General features: G+C 40.5%; 1 protein-coding gene across 1 annotated transcript; it reads left to right on the forward strand.

The window, feature by feature from the left end:
• The first annotated feature begins 550 nt into the window (after positions 1 to 550).
• LOC110806125 (uncharacterized) lies at positions 551 to 6,936 on the forward strand. The gene is made up of 3 exons (XM_022011764.2): positions 551 to 1,240; positions 5,892 to 5,963; positions 6,731 to 6,936. Exons 1-3 carry the CDS (start codon positions 665 to 667, stop codon positions 6,731 to 6,733), a joined length of 651 nt encoding a protein of 216 aa, XP_021867456.1. The 5' UTR covers positions 551 to 664; the 3' UTR covers positions 6,734 to 6,936.
• Positions 6,937 to 13,537: the final 6,601 nt, after the last annotated feature.

The raw sequence follows: 13,537 nt of genomic DNA on the forward strand, positions 1-13,537 counted from the left end.
GTTAAACGGCCATAGTTGGAACTGTCAATATCAATTTTTCCTATATTTTATTAATTGAAACTTATAAGACTTTACTAAAACTGATAGAAGTTTGTAAGACCGAAACCTATAAATTAAAGAGAACAAGACTTTTATTCCGAGTATACGGATAAGATTCCCCCTTAAAAAAAGTACTCCCTCCGTCCCGGAATACTCGACCCGGTTTGACCGGCACAGAGTTTAAGGGACTTGAATTGACTTATTTAATTTAATAGGTAGTAATTGATAGTGGGGTATTATTTTAATGTAGTTAGTGGGAGGTGGGTTAAGAGGTGGGGTTGGGGAGAGTAGGGGTTGAATTTTTAATTACTTTTTGTATGGAGTAAGGAGTAGGTGGGTTAATAGGGGTGGAGTGAGAAATAATATAATATTGTTAGAATATTTCCATTTTTAGAAACAAGTCAAGTATTAAGGGACGACCCGATAAGGAAAACAAGTCAAGTATTCCGGGACGGAGGGAGTATACCAATAAGATAACAATTCGACACGGTAAAAATATTCAAACACTAGAGTAAAGGTAGACGCAAATTAAACCGCCCTCCACGGTGGGGCAAAGCCCGTAAAACTTGAAATTACGGACTACAAACCAAACAACAAACCCAGCCAAACCCTTTCCACAAGAAAAATGACCTCGAAACCCGAAACTACCATCTACACTCCCCTACCATCCGACCCTAACTCGCCACCTACCACCGTCCACACCTACGTCCTTTTACCTTTCTACCCTCACACGCGCCACCCCTTGCTCCGACACCTCCGTCGCAGCATCCTCTCACTCTCTCTCCTCCTCCTCCTCTCTCTCACCATCTTCCTCCTTTTCCCTTCCGACCCGCAACTCAAACTCGTCCGACTCAGACTCAACCACATCAAAGTCAACTCGGATCATCATCTCTCTCTTGACCTTTCTCTCTCCCTTACCCTCAAAGTTCGCAACCCCGATTTCTTCTCCGTAAAATACGACGCTCTTGATGTGTCGATCGCGTATCGAGGGAAGAAGTTAGGGTTTGTGGATTCCGATGGCGGGAGAATCAAAGCGAGAGGATCGTCGTATGTGAATGCGACGCTTCTAGTTGACGGATTTGAAGTTTTGCACGATTTTTTCTACTTGATTGAAGATGTTGCTGCTGGTAAAGTTCCGTTTGATACTGTTTCCACCATCAAAGGAGAATTTGGCCTCTTTTTCCTCAAAATTCCAATCCGGGTTCGTAAATTTAACTTTTTTTAACAATTTGAACTTCGATTTTTGCATATTGTTTAATTGATTATGTGTACATGAACAGGAAATTTGATAAATTAGAGCTGATAATAAATTACGGCTTTGTTAATTTGAGCTGATTTTTCTTTCCAAGAGACAAAATTGAGAGTACGATAGTACTTGATTTACACGAACTGGAAAATTTTGGAACTTTGGACTTTGGTGGCTGTTAATTTCTGAATTTTCTGTTTCTGTCGAGAATGATCATAACAAGTGTTATGAATGAAGGACCTTTTAAGGGCTTGAATGTTGATTTGTATGACAAATTAAATGTTGGAATAATGAGAAGAAATAAATGAACAAATTAAAACACACACAAAGATTTAAGGTGGTTCACTCTTCAATTAGCTACATCCACCATGGGGTGTCTTCTATGTATGCTTACATCTAGGGTTTCAACCTCACTTGTGTTTCTCACTCTTAATTCTGAAATTCTCATTACATTTGGTATTTATAGTGTTAGACATCAAACCAATCTAAGGGACAAGAAAAGGCCACATCGATTGAATCTTGCGGAGAAGAAAACAGTTTACCCGCAGGGTTCGGGCGAACCTCCAAAATCTCAAAGTTCCTGATTCTCTTCAGGTTCGGTCAAACCGTTCCTGATTCTCTTCAGGTTCGGTCGAACCATCTAAGAGTTCGGCCGAACTTCCAGCAGGTTCGGCCGAACTAACCCAAAGTTCGGGCGAACCTCCAAAATCTCAAAGTTTTTGACTCTCTTCGGGTTCGGTCGAACCATCTAAGAGTTCGGCCGAACTTCCAGCAGGTTCGGCCGAACTTCCCCTGCTTCATGACAGCTTCTCGTAAAATAGTCATAACTCTCTCATTTCTCATCCAAAATGAGCTTATGACCAGGCGTTGGAAACTATTGAGCCAAACTTTCACCTCCAATTTGAATCAACTCAATCTAATGAGTAGATCATGAGATATGTCCATTTGAAGTCAGACCTTCCACTATAACACCCCAACATCTTTCAAGGAAGATTCGAGGCACACATAACAAGGTTTAGTGATCAGAAATTACCAATTATGAATTTGGATTTTTGGTGAAAGGGACTTGGGAGTTGTGGCAAGCTTGTAGAATGTACATTGTGATTGACATTGTAGTGTTTTGAAGATAGTGTTACACTCATTACTCAATAGCTCGATGTTGGGAATTTTTGCAAGATAGATGAACCAGTGGCGGACCCAGAAATATAAACTTGGTAGGGTATTGCCCTATGCAATGAACGTGTCTCTTAAGTTTGATTAAATATTACAAGTTTACAACAATACCGAAATCATCTTTATAGTTAACATATGGCTTATCTAGGCATACAATTATGTGGGTTTAAAGAATTCGAATGTAAGACAATTAAATTTACTTCATATATATACAATAATACGTAGTACTACGCTTTTACCATGTGCAATGAACGACTTATATTGTTAATCAGGTTTTTTTTATCCCGTATGAACATTTTTTAATTAAATATTTGGAAATTTTGTCAGAAAAGACATTTTAAAGTCCAAAAATTGTGAAAAGGGACCTTTTAAAAAAAAAGTTGTTAGATAGGACCCAATTTCTGTTTTTTGTTGTGAATAGGCCAATAGGGACCAAAGCCCAAATTCCGGTGGTCAAACCAATTTTTCGGCGTTGAACGTAACTTTTCTTAACAATTTTTTTTTTTTTTTAAAGAATTCCCTCCAAATTTTCCCTCACTGCTTCCACCAGCGAATCCCGCCACCATGTCAGTCTGTTGCTGCTACGTCGAGTACGTGCGTCATCTTGTCAGTCTGTTGCTGTGACGTCAAGTACGTGCGTCATCTTCACAGGGCTTCTCACGGTGGTTATAGAAGCGTTGCACCTACGTCGGCTCAAACGACAGCGCCACATGGCCATCCGCGACCCCAGAAGAATTCAAACCCGTTCCTTGCATCTGCCGTGTCATCCTCGCCGTCTACGAACCTGATATCCGCAGCCCCCAATTCGCCCCACCCGGTGGCTACCGTCTCAACCCTGACTGGCTCATCACGTGCATCACCTACGAGGAAACCCAAGGCCTCGTTCCGCCATACATTATCAACGCTGACCACCACAATCGCGAGATCGTACTCGCAATTCGCGGTCTAAACCTCATCAAAGAGTCCGATTATAAGCTTCTCCTCGACAACCACTTAGGAATGCAGATGTTCGACGGCAGATTCATCCACCATGATCTGCTAAAATCGGTGATTTGGTTGCTGAATCGGGAGTCAGAGACGCTTAAGAAATTGAGGGTTGAAAATGAGGGGGGAATTTTTTAAATTTTTTTTTAAAAAAAAAACGACGGTCAACGCTGGAAAGTTGCTTTGACCACCGAAATTAAAGCTTTGGTCCCTATTCACAACAAAAAACAGAAATTGGGTCCTATCTCACAACTTTTTTTTAAAAGGTCCTTTTTCACAATTTTTGGATTTTAAAAGGTTCTTTCTGACCAATTTGCCTAAATATTTAAGGAGGATTGAACAATTTATATATTTTAAAGATGGAACTTTGACCGGGTGACAAGATAAATGAAAGTTTTTTATTTTAAAATATTACTACTTCACATATATCATAGATATGGAATTTAGGATTTATCCTAATTAAAATTAAACCACTGATCTAATTGAATTACCATTTCATTATACAAAGTATGGAGTATAAGATAAGGTGTTATTATTGTTATTTAAGTGTGTTGTTCAAATCTTCCACTTCAAAGCTAGTAATATAACAAAAGGGGAAATTAAAAGAGTTGAAAAAATTAATTAAAATGTTTTAACAACAAATAATTAAAAGAAACACAGAATATGCAAGTATGGCGAATCAAACCCTATATTGATAACTACACTCTACGTGCACACATCTATCACTAAGCCAAGATTACTATGTTCAACATAATATGTACGCAATATTTTATAACTAAAGTTTTTCAACAGTACTTAGATTTGACAAATAATGGTAGGACGTGCCCCCACCATGCCCATAGCTTAGGTCTGCCCCTAGATAGATCATCCTTAACATTGTGGACCTTGTGGTGGCTAAGCCGACTTCAGTGAGTTTCTAGGAAACGATATAGGGCTATTTGCAACCATTGCTTCTGTTTTCGGGATTCTTGTGTTCCTTGAATGCTTCTTAGTTCTTATAGGTGTTTGCCTGTCATGTTAAATTAAGCAACCCCTTCTAATAACTCATAATTACTTTGGAAGCATGGGCCCTGTCCTGTTACCTACCTATCTCAAGCTCTCACCCTCCTCCTCCAAACCTCAGATGAGAAATGTTTAGGGGCATTTTCCTTGGTGGAGGTGGTCCAGCACTAACAAAGATTAATCCGACTCTTTTTAATGAAAATCTTGGAAGAGTGACAAAGTGAATATGCCGTGGTTGAAAGCTAATTTATGGAGTAAACATCGTACTTCTGCAGAGAACTGTTGTTGCATACCTGGTCATGTCTGACGTAATTTCTATTTATGATTTGTATGCTTATGCGGTGGGCTGTTAGAAGGGGTAGACATTTAAGTTCAAAATTAGCTGAAAATGCTCTGGTTCCTTGATAAAACTGGTGCCGCTACTTTTTGTAATGAGAGATGCAAAAATGCTTTTCAAATTGTTGCGTTTGCTGCTGATTCTTATTGTGATAGGACTCATGGAAAGGTCACAGTTGGTTACTTTCTAGGTTTAGTTTATCTTTAAATATTGGGATGATATTTTGGTCTATATGACTATCTGGATCACCAGGTTTCGAGGATTGAAATTAGGTTAGAGTTGCGTTAGTAATGCAGGTTGTGGTAATGGTTTAATCTCTTGAGTTTTCAATTTATCATGCACGGTGCACCATTAAGGATTGTCAGCGAATTGTGTAAAATTGCTGTTATGCTGTTTCAGCTGTTATCCCTTGACCTGGTTATATACTTCTGAATATGTATTTATTAGTTATTCTAAATTTTTGGTTGTTTGTTTTGTTTTAAGGAAAGAAAGATAGGGGGAGAGTCATCCCTAAAACATGTAAGGTAAAAGTGTATAACCCACTAACAGCACCAATTACTTGAAGTTATCGGTTGAGTGTCCAGAGTTAGTCACGTAAGCAGTAACTGTTGTTCTCCTAATGTGGTAGAGAACCCTTGAAGACGAGGAGCTCTTCAAAGCATATGATTATCACATTGCCCTAGTCATCTTAAGCATCATATATACTATTGTACATTTCCCATCGAATCAAATTACAGAGAGCTGGGTTTCTCTCTCAGCTCTGAAAATCCTGCTGAAACTTTGCATGTCATCGGTACATGAGAGCTCTCTGTTTTGCAACTAATCTAACTCAAGATCACCTGTAAGCAAGTGAGAACCTCACCAAATTGCAGCTGGTTTTGGTACTTACCGTCTACCCTCGAGAGAATTCATTGTGTTTTCATATACTGTACTGGGTCTTTGAGGATGTATTAGGCAAGGTACTAGGTTTACTTTGAAGCCTTTTGCTCTATGTCGTTCAAAAACTTGCGTAGAACCATTTGCATTTTTTTTGTCATTCTCATGTTGTATTCAATTTCTTATGTTTTCTTTTCCTATGATTACTCACTGAGCCCTGTTTTTACATCCCAGGCTAAAATGTCATGTGAGATAGATGTAAATCCAAAAGACCAGACGATTGTTCATCAAAATTGCTATCCTCAGGTGAGATTCTGTGCTACTTGTGTTTTGTATAGATGCTCTGCCCCTTTATAAAGCTTGCACGACAACGAAATGCACCTGTTTTTGTACATAAAGCTTTGAAATTGAATTCTGCTTTTCCTTTTTGATCTGTAAGTACACATAGTTCAGTAGTTGTCTAGTTGACGGGTTGAGTAGATATGTTGTCTGGTGTATGATCTTTGATGAGGTGTTGCACAGGGGTGGTAATTTTCTGGGAGGCAAACTTTAGAACATACTAAGTATATCTGTTTGATTGGAAGGTGAACTTTTTGGTTTAATCTTCTATGGTACAGAGTAGTATTATGTGAGGTGAAATCGCGACTAATAATCATTGAGGCATATTGTTGAATAGCGAGTTACCCATCAATATGTAGCGTGATTTGTCAGAACTCGCTTAAGTAATTCCAGGTGTGTCGCTGTTCTGCTAGTCGCTTCTAAGAGAGTCTGACATATATGAGTAATTGTTGGAACTTGGAACCCAGTAGTTATTGACAAACATCTTTCAGTTGTTTGAAAATTGAAATCCACTGAAACTAACAACATTTTGATTGCAAATAACGTTGCTGCTTTAGTCTTTCCCTATTCTGATCACCAACCTGTGGTTCTACGGGGTTGATGAACATCTTTGTTGACAACAGAGACACAGAGGTGTTTTTAACTTTTGTACTGTTGCATTTGTTCGTCTCGTGTTCTTAATTTGACATAACTCAAGAAATGGGTCTTCCATTAACCGTTCATTACATTTTCAGTGACATAGGTGGGTAACTGGGTATACAAGAAGCTGCAATATTCAATCAGTTGATGGAGATGCTGCTTGCTCGATCTTCTTGAGGTGTATATTATACGAAGTAATAATTATTATTGTACAGGGGATTTATTCATGTACATTATTATTAAGTAATTAGTTTCTAATAACATCTTATTCATTCACTGAGAAATCTACATGCTTTCTACACGACTCTTGGAAAGTCATCATCAACATATAATCCTCCCCCAAACACACACACACACAACTAAAATCTGCTCAAAGTGATTAGCATTTTTTTATTTTGATTTTAGTAGCTAACCAAAACGCGTCTCTCGGTTAATATTCCGGAGATTTTGCTAGAATATAGAATAAAAGATATACACACAAGAACCAATCCCGACGAGAAAGGCAGAAAAAATAAACTCTTTAATCATCAGTTAGGCAGACCCTGTTCTTCTGAGTTACTCCGTATATTTAGTTAAACTGAAATAAACTCTCATTTTCTTGTGCCAAAATCTTTAATAAAGAAGGGTACTTTGTCAGAGGTTGTTATCGACGTTGTATTTCCCTAGCAGACACCTGTCTCCAGCTCAACCGAAATCAGGCAAATGGTTAAATCATCAGGTCTTTAATGTCGGCCAAATTATGGTTATCCACATTGAAATTGTTGCAGAAAATACTCAAAATAGGTAGTTGTGTAACTTGTGTTTCATATCCATTAATCACAAATTACAAATATGTACGAAATGACAACGTTGTCATATGTGTGCTTGCTTTGTTTGGTTTGTTTGATTGTGATTTTGTGCATTGTTTGCTGTTTGTATATTCAGAAATTGACTTTGGTACATCTCTCTGTACGTTAGAGCATAAAATGTGCCAAAATTACTTCTTTGTGTATACTTTGTAGTACTAAAGATAGAGCTACCTAGGTTGACCCAATCCGAGGCGGCTTTTAGCCATTTTCTGGCTCAGTCCATACAGCTCCAACTGAAAATAAACACCGGCTCGACTCGGCTCGGCTCGGCTCGGCTCATGATCGAGTACTAGTTTAAAAGAGAACTAAATTAGTAGACAGAAGTTTGGTTGGCTTGAAAGCTTATGTTGCAATCAAAATCAGAAACAAAACACCATAATCTTGATCACAAACAAGAACATAGATACAATTCGACAAGCCAAGCTAACAAGCACTGATTTCTTTTCCTTCCTTAAAACTGAAACCTGGGACTCAGCTTCATGCTACACCATACATAATCCGAATGATGATACCGGCATCGAAACGAACCAGGATGACTTGTAGGTGAACACAAACAAACCCTCCTCCTCTCACCTCCACCACCCGCCGCGACATCTGCTGCCACCTGCTGCTGATTGACAGCAGGTTCCACCATGAGAGGTGGCGGTCGTCGTAAGATGTACCTTTCAGTAGTCCTCATAGTCACCAACCCCTCAAGGCTGGGTAAAGGGAACCCTGCTTTGTGACACATGATGGATGATATCTTTCTTCTTCTTGTTAAGCTGCTTTCTTTCTTGAGTTGTATAGATTTTTTTTTTTTTTTTTAATTGCCAGGGAATATGTTCTCTTTGTGGGTTTGGTAAGTATATATATGCACTCCAAAACTCCAAAGGTAGGAAAGGAGAGTGGGTTAAGAAAAGTTGGGTATCAAAAAAGAGGACAAAGAAAGAAGTGGGCTTAAATTTGATTCTAGTAGGAAGAAAAGGATAGCTTTTTAATAGGGGTGGCTCTTAAATCTTTTATGCTTCTATGATGTGTACATCTTTTGTTGAGGGTTTGTGTGCACATTTTTTTTTTGTTTTAGAAGGAAAAATACAAGAGTTAGGAATGTCTTCTCTTAATATTATAACCTAACTATATGTGACAACGTCAATATCTTGATGAGTTTGAACAAGGTGTTTTTAATATAAAGAGTCGTCTATTACACAAGTTAGGAATGTCTTCTCTTAATGTTATAACCTAATTATCTAAGAAGAGATTAATATTTGATTAGTCTAAACAAGGTGTTTTGAAGCTCCTACACACGAAATAGTCTGTTGCACGACATCTTTCGATATTGTGAACTAACTTAGTAATTACTATTTATAAAGGGTTCGAGATTTTGATGACTCTAAACAAAGTGTCCTAAAACTGCTACATAATCTGTTGTATGATTGACTTTTCCATAAACTAATGAAATCGACTGTTTTAAAGTGGGCCATAGGTTGATTGATTTTTGTGTGCGCATTACCAAATGGTTATGAGAAGATGACTCTGAATCTTGTCATTCACTTCGGCTTTTTCCTCCTCTTTTGTCCAAAACTCATGAGCAGACTAGAACGTACGCCTAGTAAAGATAAAAGAAGCCCCCATCGATCCTTTGCTAAATCTTATCCAACTTCGGTATGGATGGGGTTTGTGTTAAAATCTGACCCTTGAAATATTACGTGTGAGATTTCACATTATGAAAGATGATAGAATTAATTACATAATAAAGTCAATGGCGACTCCCTTATTGTCATATGGTTTTAAGGTCGAACTTTCTGCAGTCTTGTTAAGTGGATCCTCTCTCTCTTGTGTGAGTGATAAAGCTTCATTTTGGCCCATAAAACATCACATGTGATCCATATTGAAAATGAGATATCACACGTGAGGGGAAGTGTTAAGATCCGACCCATAAAACATCACGTGTGACAGTGTGAGAGTCTCACATTGATAAGAAAACAAAAGAGGAACTAATCACTTAATACAGCCAAGTGCTACTTTCCTTATTGTCACATATGGTTTTAAGGTGGAACCTCATATGATCTTGTTAAGTGGACCATCTTTCTTGATGACGGTGCGATCTAGGCCCGTATTTAACGGTAATTTCTATTTACTTTTCTTTCTTTGAAAGATTTTTTTAATATTTTTTTAGACATAGAGAATTTAATAAGTTCGAGGAAATTTAGAAAGAGTCAGGCAAAAGACATCAACACTATTCCATGAGAAATCCACAATATTTTTAACATATATGCTCAATTGAGAGAGATAATAATACGACACATTAAGTCGATGAGATTGATGTGCTGTTCAACATTCTTTTCAGTAGTAGTTGATGTGAATTTCCGTTGTTCGCTACGATTATGTAGTGCAACCGAGAGTATTCAAATTAGTGTTGCTAGAAAGATTTAATTGAACCACAAAATTAACAATAATAATAGGTAAGGACGTAATACTTAATAAATTAATTTCAATCATATTCCAGAACCAAAACCCACTACAATCACCGTGATAGACCCGTAAATATTCTCATCTGTTAGAAATAGTACGAGATAACAATCTACACAAAGCACATACAATATAAATAACGTGGTATGCTCACGTCCCAACTTATATTATTGATCAAAACCGTTACTAACAATACAATACAATCAACCTCACAAGTATTTCTCTCAAACTATACTCAAGCTCAGGATCTCAAGCATGTCAATCATAATGGTATATAAATCTTATTTATATACCCCAACTTCCTAACCCTAGTCATAGTATTAGGAAACACAATTGTTTCTGCCTGAGAAACTGTGAATATAATAACTTGGGGGATTAACGTAACCGATGACGTATTCGACCGTGATTTCCGAGGAACCTTCGTATGATAATTAAAATTAGATAAGTTGTTGTTAAGTGAGAAGAACTAGAGAGAGAGTGACTGATTTGCTTTTTTAGGTAATGATTAGATAGATCTTATTAATGATTACAGCAGAGTATTTATATGATAATACGAGGGTAATTACGTAAATATGTCTACTTCTAACTAAACAGCTGTCCTCCTTAGTTCCCAAGACTCAAGGGTATTTTCGTCTTATTATACCGAGTTGGGCTGACCACGCATATGGGCCCAAACAATTAGCCCCACGCTTGACGTAGGAGATTGCGTCGTCGGCGTGTCGTATGTCGAGCGGAATCCAGTGTCTGTCATTGCATGTTGTTACTCTTAATTTGTCTACGTGCAGATCGAGGGACATTTGAGTTCGGTCAAGGAGCGGCTTTGAGTGGGCTTCATAACGGTGTTGTCGAAGAAGGTCACGGGTAGGCTCCGTGGGTGCATTGTCGAGGAAGGTCCCATCTCTACGCAGTGACCCTCGACCCTTCTCGCGCGCTGCTTGGTTGAGGAGTCAAACGGGCTCGGCCGAGGAACATCTCTTTTGAGATGGGCCTCATTTAGCGTTGTCGAGGGTCCCCCTTCCCCCTTTAAGTATTTGCGTCTGTCGAGGGACACCCCTCGGCCCTTCTCGCCTGTTGCTTGGTTGGGGGATCGAATGGGCTCGGTCGAGGAACGTCTCTTGTTAGATGGGCCTCACTTAGCGTTGTCGATGACCCCCCTTCCCCTTTCACGTGTTTGCGCCTGTCGAGGAATACCTCCCAGCGCTCGCTTGATGCTTCTCGGTCGAGGGATGCGCCTACTCTGTCCGCATGTTCTATTCGGCCGAGGAACTCTCTCTCTTTGTTGAGTGTATGACCGAGGGACTCCCTTACTTAGAGTTAGGGCCGCTTGGTCGAGGAACTCTTGAATGGGGAATTTAGCAGTGGCCTCGCTCGTGGGTTGGTCCTAGGGATTTTTAGGCTTAAGGGTATTCGGCTTCATATGTTCGAAGTCTGGGCCCGTTATCTCCCTTATAACATGTCGACGGACTTCCCTTTAATCTTTTTCGAATTTTGCCGTCTTATTTGGTTGGTGGTTATATTCGGCCGAGGAGAGCGCCGTATGTAGGGGTAGTTATTTTTGCCGAACGCCTCTCTCGACTAGTTGGGGGTTAATAAGCCCCAAGAGTGAGATCCGAGGTACAATGTAGTCCGACCCCAATAAGGGGAGGGTGCCTTTGGATGAAGGTCTTTAGAATACTCTGAGCGATATGCTCGAGTACGCCTTGAAGGAAGGTCTTTAAGCACTTATTTGATTATAAGTGTTTCCCTTATTTTTGTTTAATTCTCGGGCTCCGAGGAGGGCTAATGAGCCCTGCAAATTTCGGAATATAGGAATGTCGAGAGCGTGCTTGAGCCAATATGGGCGAGTGGTGTGCGGACCAGGCTCGTGTGGTTGAGTCCTGTGCGGTTCGCGAGTCCAAACCTGAGGGATATCTTGGGCTTTCTCGTGGGCTTTTTTACTTCCCTTCAGCTCTCCCAAGCCGCCGCCCCCTTCTTGACCTAATCCTTGGGATTTCATTTTATAAAAGAGGGGGATTCTCTTGTTGTTCATTCACTTCTCCATAAATCCCTAAGAGGGCCATACACTTTTGATTTTGTTGGGGTTGTTCGTACAACGGGTGTTGATCGGCGGATTCGACTCATCTATCCGCCTGTATTGCCGACGCACCAACGGTAGCTTGGTGGTCAATTATCGCCGCCCACCTAGGCAGCCTCTCGACGTGTCGCTCGTCGGCTGACTCAGCCCACCGTCTGCTCAAGCATTGTCGACGCGGGTGGGTGAATCTCTGCCGAATAACCCTCCGTCGGTTGACCCACTCATTTCGGTCGACGGGGTGACCACCGGCTTGCTTTTCCGTCAGCATACCGACCGGCAGCCTCCTTACATAGCGCCGACGCACGTGGGTGTTCTTTCGTTGGGTGACGTTCCGTCGGCGACCTTTTCCATTCGATCGGCGGCGGTCTACTATTGGATAGGGGTTTGCTGGTGAAGCTCTTCTACGACGCCTTATATTTTCGGTCAACGGGGACACGCTTCAAGAGGTATGCCGTTGTGTTCCTTCTTAAGTGTAGTTTTAACTTTTTGTAAATAAGGGTTGTTTCTTCGGGCTGAATACTGTTGTATTATGAATAAACGAGGTATTCGGTCCGAACCGATCACCCCACCTACCTCCCCCGAGAAATTTGACTTATCTCGGGAAATAAGAGTGGAGGGGGTTATAGTAGTCAATGTTGTATCATCATGTTTAGATCCCTCGACGATACCCGATGCCATACCCCTTCCTACTTCATCAGATGAGTCGATTTCGGCGGGGGAGGAGGAGCATTGTCCTTATCCGTGGGAGGTTTCAATTGCCTTCCCACCTGTACATAATAGTTACTTAGATATTCATTTGAACAGTGGTTCCGTCCGAATAATGTCCGAGGGAGAGGAGCAGACGTCTTCTAGTTTTGATGATTATCCTGAGCCTGATCCGGCCGGGGGTCCGGCTAATTTCTATCTCAAGCCTTCATGGAGGAAAACCTTGAAAGGACATGTCGATCACCTGAATAAGAAGTATTCGCTCAAAGGTGAGTATATTTTGTATAGGTCGGGGGTGTTACATACTATATTGACTCCGTCTCCGGGTTGTACGGCCGTATACAAGTCGGGTCTCCAGCTGGGTCTTCGATTCCCCTTACATCCCTTTATTGTTGAATTGCTTAGTGCCTATAACTTGTCTATCTGCCAGTTGATGCCCAACTCATGGGCTTCTATAAATTCGGTGTTGGCCATTTGTGATCTTTTGAGGGTTCGATGTACTTTGACGTTGTGGCGGTCGGTGATGAAGTTGGTGGAAGTATCGACTTATGAGTATGGACCCGGTTGGTGGTCATTCCAATGCCGAGGTGGTTTTAAGGTCGTTGACACCGTTCCTTCAAATCATAGGGGTTTCCGCCACGAGTTTGTTTTTGTGTATTATGGTGGAGAGTGGGGCATCCCGTTGGTTCCGGGGTCCGAGGGTCCGAACTTTTCCCTCAATAGGAAAGTGCCGATGATGTCGATAGATGAGGCGATAGTTGCTGTATATCTCCAGAAAGTGGAGAAGCGGGTAAAGGGTCAGCGGTTCCTGGTTGCCCCATTCTGGT

This window comes from Spinacia oleracea, chromosome 2, assembly GCF_020520425.1.
Source record: "Spinacia oleracea cultivar Varoflay chromosome 2, BTI_SOV_V1, whole genome shotgun sequence".
NCBI lineage: Eukaryota > Viridiplantae > Streptophyta > Magnoliopsida > Caryophyllales > Amaranthaceae > Spinacia > Spinacia oleracea.

Excerpts from the sequence above, each read along its gene's own strand:
- LOC110806125 (XM_022011764.2), top strand. The coding sequence starts at position 665 with ATGACCTCGAAACCCGAAACTACCATCTACACTCCCCTACCATCCGAC. Across the intron at positions 1,241-5,891 it reads TCCTCAAAATTCCAATCCGG|GCTAAAATGTCATGTGAGAT; the intron begins GTTCGTAAATTT and ends TTTACATCCCAG.